This window comes from Glycine max, chromosome 11 (genome assembly GCF_000004515.6).
Source record: "Glycine max cultivar Williams 82 chromosome 11, Glycine_max_v4.0, whole genome shotgun sequence".
Taxonomy (NCBI): domain Eukaryota; kingdom Viridiplantae; phylum Streptophyta; class Magnoliopsida; order Fabales; family Fabaceae; genus Glycine; species Glycine max.
The window spans coordinates 39,011,202-39,033,783 of NC_038247.2; the positions used below are offsets into that span (position 1 = coordinate 39,011,202).

General features: G+C 30.7%; 3 protein-coding genes and 1 long non-coding RNA gene across 5 annotated transcripts; 1 reads left to right on the plus strand and 3 right to left on the minus strand.

Moving 5' to 3' along the window:
• Window positions 1–6,956: 6,956 nt before the first annotated feature.
• Window positions 6,957–10,291, plus strand: LOC100803444 (protein kish). Of its 2 annotated transcripts, none has more exons than XM_006591396.4 (6): window positions 6,957–7,125; window positions 7,499–7,557; window positions 7,648–7,754; window positions 8,408–8,442; window positions 9,289–9,376; window positions 9,510–9,791. In XM_006591396.4, the coding sequence occupies exons 2-5, from the start codon at window positions 7,555–7,557 to the stop codon at window positions 9,354–9,356; spliced, it is 213 nt and encodes a 70-aa protein (XP_006591459.1). In that variant the 5' UTR covers window positions 6,957–7,125; window positions 7,499–7,554; the 3' UTR covers window positions 9,357–9,376; window positions 9,510–9,791. The 2 variants fall into 2 exon arrangements, with proteins under 2 accessions (XP_006591459.1, XP_003538558.1); XM_003538510.5 differs by lacking the exon at window positions 9,510–9,791 and adding an exon at window positions 10,102–10,291 and having other exon boundaries at window positions 6,958–7,125.
• Window positions 10,292–11,281: 990 nt separating this feature from the next.
• LOC100791608 (nuclear pore complex protein NUP54) lies at window positions 11,282–14,918 on the minus strand. The gene is made up of 9 exons (XM_014764275.3): window positions 14,483–14,918; window positions 14,319–14,372; window positions 13,983–14,042; window positions 13,773–13,883; window positions 12,543–12,608; window positions 12,351–12,437; window positions 11,993–12,094; window positions 11,763–11,912; window positions 11,282–11,605 (listed from the first exon to the last, which is right to left on the minus strand). Exons 1-9 carry the CDS (start codon window positions 14,798–14,800, stop codon window positions 11,504–11,506), a joined length of 1,050 nt encoding a protein of 349 aa, XP_014619761.1. The 5' UTR covers window positions 14,801–14,918; the 3' UTR covers window positions 11,282–11,503.
• Window positions 14,919–17,574: 2,656 nt separating this feature from the next.
• Window positions 17,575–19,536, minus strand: LOC100802912 (F-box/kelch-repeat protein At1g67480). Its single transcript, XM_003538509.5, has 2 exons — window positions 18,680–19,536; window positions 17,575–18,516 (listed from the first exon to the last, which is right to left on the minus strand). The coding sequence occupies exons 1-2, from the start codon at window positions 19,207–19,209 to the stop codon at window positions 17,889–17,891; spliced, it is 1,158 nt and encodes a 385-aa protein (XP_003538557.2). The 5' UTR covers window positions 19,210–19,536; the 3' UTR covers window positions 17,575–17,888.
• Window positions 19,537–19,644: 108 nt separating this feature from the next.
• Window positions 19,645–20,902, minus strand: LOC121173092 (uncharacterized). The gene is made up of 3 exons (XR_005887248.1): window positions 20,529–20,902; window positions 19,834–19,889; window positions 19,645–19,733 (listed from the first exon to the last, which is right to left on the minus strand). It is a non-coding gene; the product is annotated as an uncharacterized lncRNA (long non-coding RNA).
• Window positions 20,903–22,582: the final 1,680 nt, after the last annotated feature.

Below are 22,582 nucleotides of genomic sequence, written 5' to 3' on the forward strand. Positions count from 1 at the left end.
AAAAATGTAATTTAAAAAAATATATTTTTTCAAATTTAGGTGTAATCAAACATACATTAATGCTTTTAAAATAATAATTGATAAAATTAATTGTTTAGTGACTTAACTCTTCAATATCTGGGCAATGAAAGTTTGTGTGATTGACTTTTTATTATTATTGACAACTACATATGATCGACTCCAAAATCAGTTAGTACATATTTTTCAATTTAAATACAAATCTTAGATAAAATAATATCTGCACCAACTATACAATAAACTTTTTCAAACTAATTTGTGGGGATATTAGCGGAGTTGAAAGAGGAAAGATTTGGCTCAAACAGTGAAGTGAATATTTTTAATGGCAGCGAATGTGTCCACATAGGAGTACGAAAGATTTGTCTTTATATATTTTGAAATGTGGGTACAAAACCAGACCACATTATTGTGCTTTAAACCACAAATATCAGCCACGAATCATAGTCCCACCAATCCTTAATTTTAGGGATGATGCGTTTGTGTTGCGTCTTTCCCTTCATCAACGGTCAAGGTGAAACTTCCAAATGATCCTCCCTTGCTAATTAACTCATCACGTTAACTTCACCTTGTCCATAAAATTATGAATAGGTTTAACTTTACTTTTACTTCTTTTAATTGACATTTTAATTATTTTAGTAAATTTGCTTTTCCACGTGCATTCTATGTTAGAGACGCTGTTTGAACATTAAATATAAACGTACATTTTAGTAAAAATTCAAGTTTTTATTTATCACATAGTGAGAAACTAACATTTACTCAGCCAAACTCGTTAGTTGAGTAAATTTAATTTTATTATCAATTCTTTTTACTCAAAATTTTTAAACAATTGATTTAATCTTAATATTTATAATGGAATTAGCACATGAAAATTATTTTAATAGTTTAAAATTTAGAGATTCATTATAAAAATAAAATTTTAAGTTTTATAAAATATGAGGTTAAGTTTTAAAGAGAAAAAAATTTCAAGTTTAATGTTTTAGCAATTTAGCGAGCTAAATAAGAAAATTGTTTAAAATAATTTAGTCAATTTAATTTATAAATATTTTATGTAAAAGTAAAATTTTAAATCTTAAATATAAAAAATTAAAGAGTTTATGTTACATAAATAATATTATCTCTTCCCATATCTTTTAATATTTTAGCTTTCTATTTTTTTCCTTATTTAATCCATTATTAGTGGTGTAAGTATTAAAAATCAAGATATTAAATAAGGTTATTTTAATTTAAATATAAAAAAAATTAGTTTCATTAAATATTTGTTAAGCAATAACCTTAAATATTACTTAATATATTGAACGTTTAATAAATAATTGTGCCAACAAGATTCTAACCAATTAGCACTAATGTAACACTGAACGTGATAACGCTTGAAATTGATGTTAATGTAGAAAGTTTAATATTTTGTTAGTTTTAGTCTTTATATTTAATATATCACAGATAACATTTTTTTTTCATTCCTTTATTAATATTATCAATTATCAAAGTACTTTTTTTACTTAAATTATCAAAGTACTTGTTAGCATGACTCAAAATAGTTAGGCCTGGCAAACTTTGCTTAAATTGTTGATCATGTTTATTCAGCAAAAAAAGAAAGTTGTTCAAGTTTTAAACAATAGGAATTTAAATGTATGAGATCAATAATTTTTTATAAAAATCATACATTTTTAAATAAAAAAAACAATCTAATAAGCATCAAAGATAATTAATTTCAACTATAGATCAAGGAAAACAAATACTCCTAATCCACTGTACTACTATAACTCAGAGAAAATTATGAAAATGGTCCCCATTATGGGAAAGCTATCATCGCAATCATTCATTTTTAAACATGCACATCATTAATTATGTGAAAGTGGTCCTCATGACATGGAATTTAAGCAGGTCTCACGTTGACTAGGTTAATTTGGAACGAGTTGGAATTAATTGCTTCGACTAACTTTATCATTTTAGTGTGTCGTTTCAACCATCGTGTTTGGACCCGGAATCCGTGCCTCAGGACATGGATATAGACAACGCCTTTGTTATTACTAAATTTCGAAACAAATTTGAAATAAACTTTATTTTATAAAATAGTTTTTGGTATAAAAAAAACCTTAATAAAGTGATTAAGTACAAAGTAATTATGTGCGAGTTTGTTTAAACTTAAAACAAACAACTTTAAAATAAGTTTTATATATATAAATATTTTTTTAAGAAACAAGTATGATTTGTTTCTTAAAATAAATAAAAAATTATTTTTTTCAAAAAGAAATAATTTAAACCAACACACTAAACAAACAGAAAGTTCCTTATTTAATTAAAATAACCATTTATTTTAACTAATAAACTTAAACAAATGATCTTATAACAGGTCTTTGTCAATGTTATATGTTATTGATAGGTAAAAAGATTGGTGTCATTATATTTCATAACTAATTCAAAGGTAAAACAATTAAGACATAAGTTTCAAACTCAATAATAAAAATATATTTTCTTATACTTTTTATAAAGAAAAAATGTGACATTTATTAGAAAAAGTCACATTTATTGATAAAAAAACTCTAATATATAATTTTCTTATTTAAAGTAAAATTTATTTTAGGTCTATTTTTTGGTGGATCCGTCCTCACCTAGTTTGATTTCTTTCCTCTGCCTAGCTGTTGCTCATCAGTATTTATAGGGAAAAAAATATAAACTAAAGACCTCTATAAGATATTGTTGAGGACAAGTTGGAAGATGTTCGAATCACTTTTAACTTTTGAGATGAACAATACAGGTGTATATTACGTCAAAGCAAAATACATTATAAAAAAAGTCAGAAATAAATCAATTAAAAGTTATATGATGATTAATAATTAATAAAGGCGAAAACCATGAAACTTGTCCATCAATAGCAGAAGCTAAATGTGATACTTAACTACTCAAGACATAAGCTAAAAAAAAATCTCAATGCTTAACCGTCATATAAGAGAGAAGTTGAAATCATCAAAGTGGTAAACAAGTACAAGCTTAACTATTAAGCAGAAGGTAGAACTCAAGACTTAACAACTTAACAAAAATATATCTGCTTAACCATCTAAGAAATGTAGAAGCTAAAATCAAGCCAATTGAGGCTAATTAAACAACAAAATCAATTTGCATAGGAACATCAATAAAGCTTGACTTGCTCACTTGACAACCGTAAACTCGTTCAATCTAGTCTCTCCTCTGTGCAAAAGTCTCAAAAGAGCTTGTTATTCTATGCGGAGAATTAATTTCAGAACCTAAAATACGACTATGGAGAATCTATGAACCAAAATTGGATAATCATCGTTGAATGTAAAATTCTAACCCATCATTATAAAAATGTTGTGAGTCTGCGAAGCGGAAATTAAACAATTCAATTGAAAAATTATTAGACAATGAATTATTTAAGATTGTGAGGAATTTTAAAAGTAGATGAATGATAAATGATGAATAACAAATGTGTATACGAAATGAGTAATTATCTTTATTAATAGTTATTGATTAAAAAAATTTAATCCTTCATGCATAATTATTGTCGTTTTAAATTATTTTTTTTATATTTTTGTTGTTTAGTTTTCATGAGCTTTTAAATTATCCTAATTTCTTGAACATGGTTTTAACTATGACTGATTGAATATTCACTTTATTTATCCTAAGGAAAAATAAATAAATAAAACGAACAACATGGCCTACTTACTTTAGTAGATTGGAGTTAATGAAAGACCATGGATTGCATGTGATTACCTCATTTCGCATAGGTAGTAGTAACCACGTTCTTCGCTTGAACACTACTACCAAAGGTCCAAAGTTAATACTTTAGTTAATAAATAATGGTAACTATTAATAAAGCAGATGGTTTGCCCGAGAGGTTAAGAGGAAAGACTTAAGCTTCCCATGGATTCCGAACCCCATAGCCAGCAGGAGCATTTTTCATTCTGCACTAGCTAAGCACGTTGTTTACATGATTAAGAAAGTTTTGATATTTAAAATTTTGCTTTTTGCTTCATTTGGTATAATTTTTAGAGTTTCCTTTTTAAGTGAATAATACATGTACTGTTTTTGTTTGAGTTTTTGTGGGATAAGTATTTTTTTTCCAACCCCATCCTTGATTTCATAACATTCAAATTCTTTTTCTTTAACAATCCAAAAAAAAAAAAACCAAGTCCAAGCCCAAGTTCATTTTTCAAGGACCTTGAGGGCAATGTCCAAGCAATGTGTAGGCAATAATAGAATGGGTCTTTAAGAGGCCTAAATAAGTGGCTTATGTATTAAATATATTAGATATTATCCTATAATGTTATTTAGTTTTGTTTTATATTCTCTAAAATATTAGAGGTTGACATATGTATGGTTGTCATTTATTAGGTTTCTTATTTAATGCATGGTTTGTAATATATTGAGCCTGACTGAAAATTAATAAATGTTTGTTATATTCTCTTTAGCTTTTATTTGTAGCTAAGCTTTAATGATATTTTTTTAGAAGTAGTGATAATTTAGCATTCAACACTCTATCAATAGCATCCCTATCTAACAATGCAACGCAAACAGACTTTAAATCCAGTAAACAAAAACTAAAGCAAAACATACAAGTATTTGGGGGGCATAAACCTGACTCAAGAGCAAATGAAAAGAAACTCTAGAAACAAAATTTAAATATGATATTAGTCCTATAATATATATGTTCTACGATTTTAGCCTTCTCGATTTTTTTCTTATGATTTTAATTTTTAAAAAATTCTGTTTTACAGTTTTAGTATGTAAGCAGAACAGACAAGTATTTGGGACATAAACCTGACTCAAGAACAAATGAAAAGAAACTCTAGAAACAAAACTTAAATATGATATTAGTCCATTAATATATTTGTTCCGTGATTTTATTTTTCTTGATTTTTTTTCTTATAATTTTAATTTTTATAAAATTCTATTGTACAGTTTTAGTAGGTATTACTAGATGATGGCTAGCGTGTGTAAGCTTAACACGTAATGCATTATGCGAGAGTTTTGTACACCGTTGGATATTTCTGTAAAATTGGGTGCAGTGGTTATAAAGCACCGAATTACATTTTTTTTTTTATAAAAAAATGATAAACTTGTATATTGTTACTAAATTGTAGTGTTATCAGCTTTTCATTCTCTCATTCTAATCCGACCTCAATTAATATCTAAATTATTTTTTATTCAACATCACTTTATTCAACATCATATAAATTGAGAAAAAAATTCATAAATTTAAATTATTTTCTATATGAGTTCATGATTCTCATAAGTATAAATCTTTCTAATGTTTAATCATCTCAATTCTCATCGTCATTATCACTCGTTAACATTTTCCTTATTACTTTTTTCATTGCAAAAGTAAAACACATAAAATTGCTCAAATTACAGATTAATTAAACTAATTTTTTTATTTTATATTTCATGTAAATCAACTCATCATCATGTCAATAGTATTGTGATTACATTAAAATAGCAATCATTGTTCACAACAAATTTCATCCATGTTCCCCTTGACGGAAAAAAGGTACAAACCGAGACCCAAAAATGGGGGAAAACACCGTTAAATTGGAAAAAACATTTCTTCTCATGCGGAAAAAACAAACTGTTTATTGTAAAAAAATAAAATCACTTCTTGGACGATTTAGGTGTTGTGCCAAAATCAAAGACGGTGTATGACGATGGTGTGTCGCACAACACAAATAAAACCAAAATCAAGATGGAAACACAGACTCACTCTAAACATGAATTTGGGTTAGGTTTCACGAGAGAGAAAATAAATAATTGAACGCGTGTAATTTAATAGTTGTACACGTGGCTTGTCAATTTTAAAAAAAGCATGTAACCCAGTGTTTTACGACCATACTACACTCTAATCATCTCTGTCGTCACCTAATTTTATTGAAATATCCATATGCAAAACTCTCGCATGGTGCGTTATATGTTAAGCTTATGCTCACTAGCCAACGTCTATATTACTATACACTAGTGACGTCACAATTGAAAACCATCTATTTGAGGTTGGGTGTGATATTTTTTAAATTATAAGAACTAAAACGAATAATCTGTAAGAAGATTTAATATATATATATATATATATAAAAGAAGTAAAATAATATTATTAATCTTTATATTCAATAGATATGATTCAGTTGATAATATATATTGAATTTGTAAATGCAAACATGAGTTTTATTTTTCTAAAAATATATTTTAAGGGAAGGGTGATGAACTTTAAATCTAGACTAAGATTTAATTTGATATTTAATGAACTCAAAAGATGAAAACTTATGAGATATCTTGAAGTCCTGAGAGTCAAAGATGATAGTTATTAAAAAATAAACTTAATGTCACCTTTTTAATTTTGTTTTAATACATTAAATTTTAATAGTGGTTCATCTGCGGTGAGGAGATCTCAACAGTGGTTCTTCACCTCGCATAAAACCCGAACGACATGGTCAGAGCTGAGGGCATTCCCCATTTACAAGAACCACACTCCTGCAACAATTTTCATATCTAAAATTTTCATTTTATCAAATGAGTTGCGTAGATTTGGCAGTTTAGCTTTGTGCAACCACACTCATTCTCCATCCTGTTTCCATAGGGTTTTTTTTGTTTTATGGTCACACAAATCTACTTGTGTTTGACTATGGTGGTTGTGAGGTTGAAGATGAGTTGTGGTGGTTATGGTGGATGTGGTTGGAAGAAAATTAGTAGTATCAAAATAAAAATAATAACAATTTAACTGTAATTATGTTAAATTAATTATTTTAAAATTAAAAATATTAAGGGAGTTAAATACTTAAAAAATAAATAGTAAAACAATGCATTTTCAAGACATAAAGAATTAAAACCAAATGTACTAAAACTCACATTGAGCCTAAAAAATACCGGTAACAATTAAAATTGTAAAATAAAAATTTATAAAACCCAAAATTATAAGAATTTTTTTAGGGTGTAAACTTAAAACATAAACAAGTACGAAGGGAAGGAATGAAGTAAAGAACATAACTAAACACTAGCAGGACCAAAAGGGTATTCTTCCGACGAAGAAACACGATCGTATCGTATCACCGGAAATTCTGACTCTCACAGATTTCTGGGAGCGACAATTGCAACTCCGATTCGGTAATTGATTTATGTTCTCCGTTTCGCTATAACTCTGCTTTTTATTACAATATCTACGCTACTTCATATTTTTCATTAATAAACTCAGTATATGCAGATCCATCTTCAATTCGGCTTTTCTCTATTGTTTCCTAAATTCACAATCTCATAACCCTTTAGCCATTAAGGATCTACTCTTTTTTTTTTTCAATTATTATTTTTAGGGTTTGCTTTTTTTACTTTCCTAAGAAAGAGACTTATAATTGAACTTAATTGAGATCGTGTAATCGCTATTTTTAAGTTTCTGTTTGCTTGTGCGTGCCACTGTTTAGTTACTTGCATTATTGCATCATGTTTTGGGTCATAGTGTGATTTCTTATGGCATGTTCTGTAGACTTGAAGAGAGGGAGGAAGGTGAAGAAGATTGGCAAATTATAAGAATACGTTGAGATGGTGAGGAAACTGGAAATTTGGGATCGTTTTGGTGTAATCCATTGAGTGTTCAATTCATTGCATTTGACATCCGTTTTTGCTTTGTTTCAGTCAGCGCTTTTCAATTTCCATTCATTTCTAACCGTGATACTTCTGGGAATATGTGCCTGCACTTATTTCAAGATGCAGTTTCCGGCTATCCTTGACCAGAAAACTGGGTATATATGCCTTCATCTCTTGCCATGTGTAAATAGGTTATAGACTGTAATAGTTACATAGTTTATGCTTATGTTAACAATGTTTCATTCAAGTAGTGTAGCTGTGTAGGTCTTATTAGTTATTATCAATGTTGCTTATGATGCAATGCTGCCAGTACAGAACCATACCATAGCATGCAATACTCTCTTATGCATGTTAGGATAGAGGAGAATAAAGGGGGAGGGAAGGGAAGGAAAAGCTTACTTTGAATCTCTCTCTTGTTTGAGAGTTTATGAAATGAGTGAAGAAAACGGGGGTGTTAATATCATGTCACCACTCAAAAATATCCCTTTACTAATTTTTATGAACTTTACAAAGTTTCCCACTTTCCCCTCAAATTAATTTTAAACATCCAAACATAGGGAAGGAAAATCACTATTCAACACCACCCTCCATTCTTATTCCTTGCCTTTCATTTTTTCTTTTCAAGTGTTTGATAACATGTACATTTGAATTTTACTTGTTCAAAATTCTCTGTATCATAAGGTTTTACCCTAGTTACATTCTTTTTTTAACCATTGTATATTTTGCATTAGTGTTTTCATTCTCTATAACAGATTTTTAGAACTTGCTGAGTAGACTTGATGACATGACATATATGCTTTCCTGACAGGTTTCGTGGTTTCTTCTGGAAGGCAGCAAGAATAGGTAGATGTCTCCTATTTGGTTTGCTGCTGCATTAGTTGATTATTACTTTGCATTTATTTTTACATGCACTTATTTTCTTTATTTATTTAAGCTTTGGAAAAGAGGTGGAAAGGAGTGTGGAAGGAGTCCTAAAATGAGTACATGTGCTTTTTTGCTTTCCCCCTTGTGATTTCTGCCTTAATGACTTCAGATTTGTCAAGTTTAAAATATATTGAATGATTAACTTAGACCAAAGAACATAATTGTGTTTATGACTTACATCATGAGTGATGCAAATATAAAGAGTTTGGGTTATGTACTTATGATTATATCCTTGTTTTACTTATGTACCAAATCATGATTACATCCTTTTCTGTAGGTGTGCTTCATAGTGACATGTTATATTTTTAAATCCTTTAGTAATTATGGAACATTCTTTCAGAATGCTACATTATGTTGGTACTTATGTGTCATTTTCATAAATCTTTTACTTATTATGAAACATTAGCTTCAAAATGCTACATTATGGTAGCATTTATAATGTTGTTTGTGACATTAGTTACTTGACTTCTAGCTTTGCCATGTAATTCTTGAATTTGTTGCCTAACATTTTGTGCTGCACCAGGCACCAACATGTTGGGATATGTTGTGGAATAGATTTTCATTGTTTGATTCTTTTTGCTAACAAAACAATAAAAGAAAAGGCTACAAAAGTGAGAACAAAAATATATTTTGAACTCAGTTGCCCATTCATGATATAATTAATGGGTGTCTTTACTCTTTTTGTTATCCACTTGTAAATCTTTTTTTGTTTGGATGATTGCCCCATTTGTTCACCCGACTATGCTTGTGTGGTTGCCAAAACAGGTGAACGCTTAAGCCCATGGGTAGCAGCAGGTTGCTTTATGATGGGTGTTTCAATAATCTTCTTCTAAGCTTTGTTTTACACTCAATAGTAAGTTTTCTCTTTGCTTTTTGTTTTTGGGCAAATATCATACTATTCAGGAAACTAATGTTGCGGAAAAAGTATGCCTAATAAGTATTTTTTTGCTGTAAAATGTTAACAAAAGTTTCTAAACCATCTATAGGCATGGCACCTTCTTTGAGTTCTTTCAATGGAGATCTGATGGTTGATGGTGCTGCCCTTTCATGGACCATCTAGTGATTATATTCTTTCTTCTGTACAAATGTTTAGAAGTGAAACCAGTAGTAATTGTAACCATGATTTGGCAACTGACAAATATCAAATATGATTTGTTCTATGAAATATTGCACCATAAACTTGTTAGAAGAATTTGAAACTGGATCAGCTATGTGGAACATTTTTGGTCAAAGTACGTATAATATTACGAACATATGCTGATTTGATACTTGTAGATATCTTTTGATTACCTCTGATTTCCTTTATGATTTGCTTTTCCCTTATTTTTCCTTCGACAACGTGGATAGCTTTTCAAGAACATCCTTTTATATTGTAGTCTTCTTTTGCCAAAACTCCTGTCATGGTTTTTTTTCCTTCCTCCATACCTTAAGACGCCCCACTCTTTATCAGTTCAGTGTTGTTGATCTTGACTGTATTACATACTGTTCATTTTTTATTCATCAATTTTGCCTCCTTCTGTTATAAGTTCAACGTGGTAATTGTCGACACTAACAATTTAGAAATTTGATGCTTTGCAGGGGCGTCCGTTCTATATGCTCTACCGCAGTTTGATATGCAAAATTCAGATTTCTAAATTCAAATTATTTGCCGATCTACAAAATGAGAGCTTGTACTTGTGATTTCATTGGAGTCCTTGAAACTCATTTTTTCACCCGAGTTAATTATCTTTTTTTCGTTGTTGAAACGAAGTGGAGTTTTTGCCATTAATCCCCTAGTTTACTACATGGAATTCGAATTGCTAGCTTATGGTGGGGGGATCTCTCTATCTCTGATATCGATAACATAAAAGCCTACAATTTATTAATATGATGAATAGTTAATCTCTTCAGGTCCAGAAATATCTGAAATAAAGACGCATAATTTTGTTAATTCTTGGGAAAGAAATAGAGTGGGAAAAAAAAAAAGATAAGATGGAAATACAACTTTTTGCATTTTGAGGAGCAATGAGGAGAAAAATCATTTTTTGTGGGATTCACCAGAAAATACTTTCCTTTCAAACTGAAATGAAATGAGAGAAATGTGGTTTTTTTCTTTTGTTTTCAATTTTAATTTTTTATAATACAATTTTAAAAAAATAATTTTATGCCAAGAAAAAATAACAAGTTAAAAAAAAACAATTTTCAATAAAAAAAAATGTTTCTTCCCATTTTTTACTTCTCTAAATAAACAAAAATTTACTTTTTACTTGGATTCCGATCCATCTAACTAATGTATATTTTTATTTTACTTTATAATTTAAATGTCCTTATAAAATTGACTAGTTTTGATTTTTGTTCCTACAAAGTTTTTTCTTTATTTTTTATCTTTAAAATTTTAAATTACTGTTTTTGATCCTTATGAGTCAGTTTTAGTTTATCTTTTTAGTTCTGATTCTTATAACAAGTGTCACGTGGATGAGTGAATGATTACTTGGCCTCTTATGACATTTAACTAATTTTACATAATAGTACCATTTGGGAATGAAAATCAAAGAAAACTTTTTTAGAGACTAAAATTAAAATTCATTTATTTTATGAAGACTAAAAACATATTTAATTCTTTATTATTCTTAACCCAAATAAAGCATTAGAGGATTAAAACTAGAAGTTCAAGAATACTTTAATCAAATAGAATATAAAGGCTTTGGAGCACCTAAAAACACCTTTTAATGGCAAATTTTGATTTCGTTTTCATCACTGTAGAAACAAAGTTCGCAAATTAGCAATGACTAATCAATTTGTATAACGTTTTCTCGAAGTTGATGATGGGAAGTTCCAGTCCGCAGCGGAAAGAGCACATTGTATGTGGATGTGCTGGTTACATTAGTTTCCACTAGTTACCAAATCATGATGGGTTAAAAAATATACTATAAATAAAATGTGAATATAACCCAAGAAGCCTAAAGATTTTCTAGAGTGAGTTCAAATTAAATTCCCATTTTCAGTTCTTCGTGTCCTCGGTCATCATAATCTCCATATCCCGTATATCTCGCTTCAGAACATTGCCTAGTCTTGCAATGGCCTCCAGCTGCTGCTGTAAAACCTGCTCGCACAAATTGGGGCATCGTTATTCGTTACATGGAATTCTTTGGATGCATTATCTTTACACACAATATTTTTTTAAAACCAAAAAGCAAAAACGCAAATCATGAATCAAGATGTTAAATAGTAAATCACTCAAATTGGTTCTTCCATCTTACCTCTTGTAGATCACCAAGACTCTGTTCATGAATTTTGGTTGACCCTGGAAGATAAACGGAGCTACCAAATCCATTGCTATTAGCTTTAACACGAGATACAATTAGTAGATTTTGTACTCTTCTAGACAGTTCCGCTCCAGATCCTTTCAGCTGAAAAGATATTTTTCCATATAAGTTCCATCTCAGCAACAAAGCAAGAGGCAGAAGACGGTGTTGGACAAAATGTCTACCTTTCTAGTTATTGTGGCTAATTTCTCAGCAAGTTCAGCTTCCCCTTTTGTTAAGGGTATACGACAGCCTTTTTCCTCCAATGCCTCCACTATTCTCATTACCTTGAATCACATGAGAAAACGTAACTTTCAGAATAAAAAATTCCAAAGCCTTGACAAATCATTGATGTGACTTTCAGAATCAAAATGCTACTAGGGACATCTAATTGGGATAGAGGAGGGGAACACTAGCAAAAAGAGAAATGTAAAAACATTACATCAACTGCTTATTATAGTAGCTAATTTTGGGCTGAAGAATTGATTCATTCTACAATCAAGAAAACAGTCTAATTCTCAAACACATAATAGTTGCCCCTACTCTTAAAAGATGTTGCTGGAGAATTTGTTCTTTTTGTTTCAGTCTTTGAATCCAAGGAAGAGTATCAGCTTGAAAATGTCTTTGGAGCTGCAAAAAGTATCAAGCAATTAGAAAGACAAGTCAGCAATGCACAATAGAAAAATCAGTACCACATTAACATTGCTCTTGGTCGAGCAAAGGGAAGAGCAATACCATTTTAACATTGCTTTGGGTTATACGCAATCTCTCCGCATCAGAAACGATGACTTCATCTTGTATCTGCATGACAATGAGAGCAAAAATGTGTCCTCAAGGCTTGAATTATATCTAATCCTCAGATTTCAACAATTTCTATACCAGAATTTGGTAGATTCTCCCTTTTTGCATTAAATATTTGCCGGTGGATACATCTCTAAAAATTCAATACTCAAAGCATCACTACAGTCATTCTGGCATTTCAATATCTACCTAGTAATGAGTTATAAATTCATTCAGACACATGACAATCAATTCAAAAGATAGGCTTCAACGACAATTGATCTAAATTTACTACTATAGTGTTGAAGCAGATATGTTCCTAAAAGCACCTAGCTCATCTTAGCATATACAAATAATGTCTAAAATGTTCCTAAAAGCGTGTCTATTAATCCTTCTTATCATTGCCCATCATAAATTTCTTTTAGCACGGCTTCAAACATTTTGATTGAGAAACATTATTTTCTTTGTCAAAATCTTTACATAAAAAACTTTGTCCTCTGCTAATCTTGTAAACAACTTTTACATGTAAAACGAAATTCACTTGTCAGGCATCAATGCGGATGATGTTCGGTGTATCAGCGAGTTTTATGTTGGCCGGCATCAATGCTGATGATGTGCACCAAATTTTGAAATTGATGACCATTTATATAAGATATCTAGAAACTGAACTACAGAAATGAGCCAAAAAGCCCCAGATGAGCATTGATTTTCTTCAAAATATCATATATTTAAGTTACTAGTACTATTCTAGTAGTTAACCCATCAAAATCTATACATCTCTATCATGTACAATCACTAGAAATTTATGTTTTGTTTGGATATCTAATGACAAGTGAAATGGAACCAAACAATGTAAAATGAAATAAAATTATCATATTACTGTTTGGGTATTTTGTGATGGAATTGAATAAAGTTATCATTTCATTGTTTGAGAAGTGTACAGAATGGTAAGAAGATTAGGAAACAATAAGTTAACTTCATCCCACACAGCCAAATTGGAAGGAATAAAAATAGAGGTATTGAATGAAATTGACTGGAATAGCTTCTATCATATTCAATTCCTTTCTATCATAATTTAAATAACTCAAACAATGGCAACTAATGTCATTTTATTCCATTCTCCTGGAATATACATTAATGATTAATCCCTTTCTATCAATTCAAACATAACTTAATAAAGTTTACCTTAAGGCGTTGTGAAAGATCCTTAAAACCCTGAACAAGCTGTGGCCACAGGCGTTCTCTATCAGGACTTTCCATACCCTGAAGCTTCCCTATTGCCTCTGCCCACATGATCTAGCAACATAAACTATTCCCATAATTAGCCAGTGCTGGAAAAAAAAAAAAGGAAAACAATCTCCCAACTAGAGCGTACGGGATAAAATACAAACTTACATCTGATACACCAGCAGGCTTCACTCTAAACTGCGGTTCTGTTACACTGAACAACAAATGCTGAACAACAAAGAAACAACAATGTGGGGAAAACGTGAAAACCAAAAGTGCAATTCTAACATTTGCCACATGGCATCAGACAAAAAAAGTTAATGTAGACTTAGGCATGAACCCTAATTTCAAAATTACGAAAGAATGTGCATAGCATGAAATCCAAACCTAAATATATATTAACTCTGCTCATTGCACAAATGTGGTAAACACAACTTCATAATCAAGAGCCACAGAGGAGACATTTTCGTAAAAAAAATTTAATGAAGAGAATGAGGAGGATACCTTAAAGGCGTACTTGGGGTTCCCAGGATCATCCTTATATGCATCAACAATAGTCTTGTTGAAGAACATAGACAACACACAAAATTAATCAGTGAAAAATTAAAAAGCAAAATTCGATTTAAAAAAATTGAAGAGTGATGTAAGGAAAATAAAAAATAAAAAACCTGAACATCGCGATCGGCGAGGGAGAAAGGAACAGGTGCAACGTTAGCCATCTGAGTGGTTAATTGAGCATTTGGGAAGGGCGAGGATTGCGGTGCTGCGAATGCGAGTGAATTCTGAAAGCCGAAAGCAGAAGAAGTTTGTTGTTGTTGTTGCTGTTGAAACAGAGGTGTTTGTTGTTGCTGCTGTTGTTGTGGTTGTGGTTGTTGAGAAGAGAAGGGTGTGGAAAAGAGGGAAGAACCGAAGGCAGGGGTAGAAGAAGGGGTACCGAATGCAGGGGTGCCGAAGGGAGAAGAAGAAGGTTGAGCGGAGCCAAACATGGCGTTCGGGTTCTCTGCTCCCTCCACTACCAACTCTCAAGTTCAAAGTAAAAGGCGCGCTCGATGCACAGAAGGTGTTCGACGAAATATGGAGTACATCATAAAAATATGCTTCTTTACACAATAGGTTAGCATAACATGTATAATTAAAATATAAAATTAAGAAAATATTAAACTATAATTAAAATATGTTTTACAACTTGTATTTTAAGATGAATAATATTATATAAATATAATATCATATTCATTAAGTCAATAAGCTTAATTGTTCATGCATAATTATATAAAAAAACACAAGACACTAAACTAAGTTAACTTGAAATACAACCCAAACTCATCCTCAAATATACATTATGTTCAATTTTTAGAACTCATTTATATTAAAAATAACTTTGAATTTGATTGAGTTAAAATTATGAGATTCATCCCAATTTGATAGAATCCTCTAACGGATAGCAAGATTCATATTGTTTTGGATGCGAATTCATAAAATTCTATAAACGAACCTTCAAGAACTCTTGAACAAAAAAAATAGAGAAGGGAGAAGATGATCAAGAAGACGCTACATTCAACGAATGAATTGTAAGACTAATTTAAGGATATGTCACGTAATATTTAAAAGTCCTTGATAAGAATTACTTCGCTTTAATTCAAGAGTTCAAAGAGGAGTAATCTCACTTCCACACTAAACAAAGTGTTTAATCTAAATTTTATTCTAAGTTATCAAAAATCAGTGTTTATAAAAAGATCTTTTTATACTTATAAATCTACCTAAAGTGACTAAACACCTCTCAAGTCACAAATAAAGAGAAGAGGTTTAAAAATAAAAAAAAAATATATACAAAATCATAACTCAACATACAATCTATCACCACCTAATCATGATGGAGGTCATGACTTGGTCGTGGTGCTTTCTATTAAAGGGGTGAAATTATTAGTGATGAAAAAATGAATTAGTAATTTTTTTATGTTGCTAAAGTAATGAGATTCAATTTCTTTCTCAATTTGGCTCCTATTGGTGAACCTTAGTTCTACCTCCTTCATCTTGACCTTTCCTTCTAAATGTTTACTAATTCTATTGGTTTTAACTTTTAATTATCATTATGGTCGACCTTAAAAAAAAACTACTATTATGGTCTATTTCTTTAATGTATTCAAGGAACCTTCAAGCTTTCCAAATTATTCCCGTGGACGTTCAAGTTTTTTCTTGGCTCCCCTCTTAGCTCTCTGTCACTAATCTCTTGAACATATTTTGATTCTTATTATTCAATTTATAGCTTTATATTTTCAAGTTTAATGCTTTACAACAATATAACCTTTTTGTTTTGATTTATTTCCCTTCTCTGTAATATGTTTCTATTTATTGTGTGAAATTATTTTAATTTTTGTTCTAATATTTAACATTTGGAGTTTCTTGTTGGCATTATTTTGCATTTTTTAACCCTTTATAATTTGTGTGATGATGTGAATGACTTTAAAGGATGAGTTTCACAAAAGAAAAACAAATACTCTTTCTTTCTGACCTTTCAACCAATTTATACCTCTGTGTCCCTGGAGAGCGACTTTTGATAAAATCTTTTACAAAAATAATTTAACTTTACCTATTATGTTCTTTTATCTTTTCTTCAAAGGTATTTTTTCATTATATCTAGTCCAAAAAGTTTTATCTTTATTTTTTTTCTTTAAAACATGTTTCTCTCTTTTCTTTCAAAAATATATATATTTTTCTTAATATTTGACATTCGAAGTTTATTTGCATTTTACACGTTTACATTTACAGTTATTGAGATTTGAGATGATGAAAAAAACATGGCCTAGTATGCTACAAAATTATCTTGACATTTCACACATGCCCTTATAAATTAATTGCAGTCCAAAATTAGTGGGTTATTTTTTATTTTTTTTTTGCATTTCACTTATCCATCAAATGATTATTAATCATATATTATCAGTAAGAAATGTATTTTTTTCTTAAAACTTATCACCTCTTTACGAAATTGATAACAGCTCCAGTGATATTATTGAAACAATTTAAAATGTAGGGGGAAGAGGGGATGACTGGCATATAAATAGAAAGCCAAGACAAATACAGAATTTGTGCTTTTACCCTTTTTCTGAAATGATTGGGATGTCTTGCTTAAGCATCAATCAGTCAAGTGTTGTTTATGTAAGATTTGGATGGAAAGGAGATGAAAAATGCTTCTTCTTTTTTTTACATTATTCCCGGACTTCCCCATAGATATAAAGAAAGAAAAGGGGAAATAATGTAGTTCTGTGAGTTCCATAACTTTTTTTTATTCCTTACACTTTCGTATGAATTGATTTTATTAGACAAAAATATTATTTAATATTTATATTAAATCACATACATTTCAAGATTTTTATTAGATAAAATAGTACAAAGAAGACCACCACGTGCACCTTAAATTCTCCGTTGAAACTGCGTTCTTCCTTTATTTGTTTTTTAATCTTATGCTTTTATTTTAATCTCTCAAGACACCAAGCACTAAGCATAATTAATTTTAACGATCCATTTGAATCATATGGTTGAAATTCATTCGTCTGTCGGTCTCATATCTGATATCTCTATCTCACCCAATATGCTCAACTTGTTTCGGTCTCAGTCATAAAGTTCGACAGCCTACCCACGTGCACCTACCTCTAAATATTGGATTAAAAATTCTAAAGTTATCGCTTTATTATACCAAAAAGTCCAAAAGAAGAGAACAATAAACAATTAACTCACCCACCACAGTTTGAAATAGGCCATGAAATCGTAACCAAAGATATAATATTTTATTCCAAAATGGGTCGATCCGTTGAGAGAGGACTAATTGGATGTTGAATAAAAAGCTTCATATACCTCTAGTTAAACAAAAAAAAAAAAAAAATAGTACTACTCAAAGTTGATAATTACAAGACCAAGGGAATTAATCCCTCAAAGTCCTGAGACACAAAGGGCATGCATGATAACACTAGGAGCCAAGTAACTAACAGCCACAAACAAGCAAAAACATAGTTAAAATCAGATAATAGTATAATGTGAGGAACACTCACACTCACTGCTGTCTTCAGACAAGACAAGGTTTCATGCCTTGATTGTTACACAACATAAGCACAAACCAGATGGCCTTATGTCACAAGTCTGCCACTCTGACCCCAGAGATGCATTTGGATCATACAACAATGTCTGAAAAGCAGTTTCAGCTTCCAGAGGGAATAGCAACAACTTACCATCTAGTATCCCAAATCGAAAACCAATACTTGAGCTTCCTGTCAATGGAACTGGTACCATTTTCCATGAATTGTCCTCTGGACTGAATATAGCTAGCTTCCGTTGGTTCTTCCACTCTATGCAGAACAACTTCTTTCCTAATACTGCATGAGCAGTGACCATAACACAACCATTCTTAATCTCACACCAGCTATGTCTCTCGGGGTTATATATATCAACAAACTTGGAGTTTCCAATAGTAAAGCTTGACCTTCCACCCATCACATAGAGCTTACCCTCAAATCCACAAGCAAAACAACCCCATCTTGGGCGGCGAAGGCTCTCTATCAGTGCCCACTTGTCGGTATCTGGATCATACACCTCAGCACTGGAGAGACTGTCACCATTCACCCCATAGCCTCCCACAGCATAAACCAAACCATTGACTTCAGCACAAGCGAAGTCATAACGAGACACATTCATGTCTGACAATCTGCTCCAGCTGCAATTGCAACAGAGAATGGAGCAAGTCAAAAGCAAACTAAAAGACAGACATATAAAATGAGAGAAATTCATAAGTGTAACGACGTAACAGATAATAGGTCCATCTTTAACAAAATTACAAAGATGAATTTATCATATGTAACAAAATCCCAAATTAATACCTGTTGAGGCAAGAATCATATTGGTAAACCTCTGCTGAGGCAAAGGCAGTTCCTTCAATAACTGAATAACCAGCCATGACAAGAAGCTTTCCATTAAGAACCACCACTTGGAACCCAGCCTTTCCTGGACCAGGCATTGGTGGAAGCGATCGGCATTTATGACCAAGACAATCCATAACCTCCCAATAACTTTCCTTTCCTTCACAGTCCGTTGTTAAGAAATACAGCCATTCCTCAAGCATCCCAGCCAATTTTCGCACAGTAGCAAATTCTTTGCTTTGAATAAACGACCTCCATATCTTACAAACACCACCCATAGCAGGGAAGTTGGAACGAGGCACGAGTGCAAGACAATACTCAGCCACATCATCAGGCAGCCCAGGTAGAATGGGGCTATAATCTTTATTCAGTGCCTCAGGGAATAAACAATGATTGTTTTGTGAAAGAGTTGATTTATCTTGATTGATCAAATTGGTGAAACACATATTTGGCTGGATAAATCTCTTCTTTCCAACAGTAAAACCAGGCATTTTTTAAACCAACAATTATGAGGATGTAGAGAACTTTATTTGAGATCTATCAACCAAATAATGTGAAAATGTGTTACTGAGAAGCATATAACTAAAGAAATTCATAAAATCCTTCACCAATCGGGATTCTACAAGACCAAGGCATGAACGATGTTGCAGAACGAATCACTTGAGCAGTATGAGCAGATGATTTTCTATGCTTTGTCCAGTCTGATTCAAATTCCATAACAGTTGTTCTGCTCCCACAGTGATTCTTCTTGCTTGTTTTCTGCAAACTGTTTCTTAAACTGCCTAAGTTGTATCCTCCCTCACACGTTGCCCAGATACCTATACATTATGGCAAAGAGTTATGATATTAGGAACTTATGTACAAAAATTAATCAATGTTGAATTGTTAATCAACAAAATTATAAAGGCATACCAGAGTAGGCCATAGACGTTGCCAAGACTTAGCCACCTGTAACTTCCATTTTCTTCAAGGATATTTAAGTTATACCAATTTAAAGGGAGAGAAAAAGTTCAATCTGCAGGGTTAAAAATGTAAATCTCAGTTCTTTCTAATGCAAACCTAACTTGCACCAGAATGCATAGTGGATATTATAGCCCTTGATCTAAAAATCCAACCTGAGGATAAAGAAATAACAAAGATAATCTTCCAATGTTTATTTTCTTCTAGAAATCTGATCATCTCAACATAAAAAAAGAAAGGATTGAGAAAAAAAATTGCCTCTATTGAACCAAATATGAAGTTACAATTAATATCCATTCAAAACGATGAAAAACAAGAAAATGATAAAATTTATCAGTCTATTACACCTATTAATTGTTCTAAGAAGAATAAGAGGAGTCAAATATCCTCTGCAAAAAAAAAAAATCCAGAAGCAAAAATAACCACCAGATCTAGAATTAATCAAATAAAATTCAGATTGTTTGAAAAGAAATACAGCAAGAGAGAATTTGTTAGGGGAAACTTTAGAATCTGTTTGGAACCGTAAGCCTTTATTATATGGAAAATCAAATTGATTTATAAAATGAAACTTCACCACACTCCAGCGCCTAATAAATTAAACAAGTGCATAGAAATATGGTGGATCATGACAAACTCACGGCCTTTTTTTTCATTTCAGAGAAACACAACAACAGATATAAATAGCATACAAGTACAACAAACAGCACCGCTTAAGAGCTGAAAAGTTTCAGCAAAGAGACTGAGTCTGAATGAGTACAAGTATTAAGGAACAGATTCAAATGTTGGTAGATCCCTAATAGAGAAATAGAAACAACAACAATAAAAGAGAACAGAAGAAAGAGGAACTTACAGAAAGAAGATGCAGATGCAGATTCAGAAGAAGAGAAGTTGTGAAGCGTGTGGAGAAGAGAATGGATAGAAGAAGAAGAAGAAGAAGAAGAAGAAGAAGAAGAAGAAGGTGTTTGGAAGAAGCAAAGGATATTTATAATTGTAGGATTAGGACCAAAACTGTAGGAGAGAAAGACGCTCGCATAATGTTGCGACCAAGTCAGAACCAGAAAATGGTAATACGAAACCAAAGCTCAGTTTGTGCTCCGAAGATAGAGGAAAATATTTAGTTTTAAATTGTGGAAATAATAAGCTCGTGCATGTTAGTGTCATAATAATTGATTAATTGACCTGATAAATGTTTTGTTGACAAATTTGGCATTCTTTTATGGTCAATCTGGTTTTGGTCGGAGGAGGGATTATTTAAGGGGGGAAGTGGTTGGGTTGGGTTTAGCTGACCTGTTGCCCTGTTGGTCCCTTGTCTTTATCTTTTGAGAATTTATACAACAAAAAAACTTTTTGAGAAATTACACTTCTTTTTTTTGTAATACAAGGAAAAGATAAGTAGGAAAAAATAAAATGGGGAATGCAATGAAGTGAGAGAAAAGATTATTATAAATAATATCCTCTCCCTCCTAAAACATGTGTTGTCTTACATTGTTTTACACAAATTAAGAAGAATTAATGAAGAAATATAAAAAAATAATAATTTTACAAAAATAATCTTATTAAATAGATGAAAGATAATAGTACTAATATTAATCACATAAAAAATTAAAATGAAACTTATTAGAAGTATTAGTAAAAAAAACAAATTAATATTACATTCAAAAGTTAACATAATATTTATTTCAAGACATTTTTCTAAATGCTATACTTATTTTAAGTTGAAAGGAGTATACTATTATCTTGTCATTTTGGTGATGTTGGAGATTTTGATATTGAAACTGCTTATTTATTTTTGAAATTTGATTTATCTAAAAATCATATAGTTTTGAATGTACTTTAGATGTGGGTTATAGGGATGAAAAAAAATCCATAATATGGATATGTGTGAATAAATGGATAAATGATCAATATTTTAAATGGGTATATGTTATTCATGAGTATAAATATTTTTTTTATCAGCTGGTTAATGGATAGGGAATGAGTATCATAATACTCATATTTGTGAATATCCATCAGCCATGAAATTATAAAAATATTATATATATATATATATATATATATATATATATATATATATATATATTCAATTTATTTGAACTTTTTGTTTTTCTTTGAATTTATGTTTTGAGATTGTAATTTTATTTGTACTTTAGATTTATGTTCAAGAGATACTTATTTTATGTTTTATGTTATAATAACGTTTCTTTTTTTTCTTATTTTTTAATTCACTAGTTTTCAAACAAATATCCAACAAATAATGGGCACGGGCTTTATTAAACGGGCGGATAATGGGTATAGCCTCTATCACATTCATACAAAATCAGCATCAAAATATTTTTTATATTAACAAGAAAATTAAAAAAATCAGATATAAAAGATTCTTTTTATAATAAAATATTAAAATCAAAACATATAATAGAGAAACGTAATATAATTTTATTATTTTCTTAATATTTTGTAAAAAAGTCAAATGTAAAAATAAATACATTTTAATAAAAATTATTAGACGATTAGTAAAAAAAGCATAATAAAAAAAAGATTCTTGCAATATCAATAGTTTAATATGAAAGATTCCCATTTAAAGTTTCGACCGATAGGGGACGACTGTTTGGGCCTTTGGCTAATATATTTAATTTGGATAAAAGAAGTACAAATAATGCAAACGAACCAGACAAAGAAACATAAGAAATCAGACTTGAACGTGCAGTTATGCATTCGAGATGGATTTGAATCAACGGGTGCTTTTACAACATTACACACTCACAAAAAAACAGTCTTAACGTATAAAAAAAGGCTTGCATATTGTAAATTTAGCTTTAAGAATTGTGGGATGCAACTGTAAGATGTGCAATTATTTTTTACAAGAAAACACAAAATCTTATGTGTTTTAGTTAAAGAGTAAAAAAA

Bases quoted from the DNA above. Each gene is read 5' to 3' on its own strand.
- LOC100803444 (XM_006591396.4), top strand. The intron at 7,755-8,407 runs GTATATATGCCT...CTTTCCTGACAG, and splicing joins ATCCTTGACCAGAAAACTGG to GTTTCGTGGTTTCTTCTGGA. The intron at 8,443-9,288 runs GTAGATGTCTCC...TTGCCAAAACAG, and splicing joins CTGGAAGGCAGCAAGAATAG to GTGAACGCTTAAGCCCATGG.
- LOC100791608 (XM_014764275.3), bottom strand. From the start codon at position 14,800: ATGTTTGGCTCCGCTCAACCTTCTTCTTCTCCCTTCGGCACCCCTGCA. The intron at 14,373-14,482 runs GTTTTTTATTTT...TTCTTCAACAAG, and splicing joins TCGCCGATCGCGATGTTCAG to ACTATTGTTGATGCATATAA. The intron at 12,095-12,350 runs GTAGGGGCAACT...ATGTGATTCAAG, and splicing joins TCCAGCAACATCTTTTAAGA to GTAATGAGAATAGTGGAGGC.
- LOC100802912 (XM_003538509.5), bottom strand. From the start codon at position 19,209: ATGCCTGGTTTTACTGTTGGAAAGAAGAGATTTATCCAGCCAAATATG. The intron at 18,517-18,679 runs GTATTAATTTGG...TTGCAATTGCAG, and splicing joins TATGATTCTTGCCTCAACAG to CTGGAGCAGATTGTCAGACA.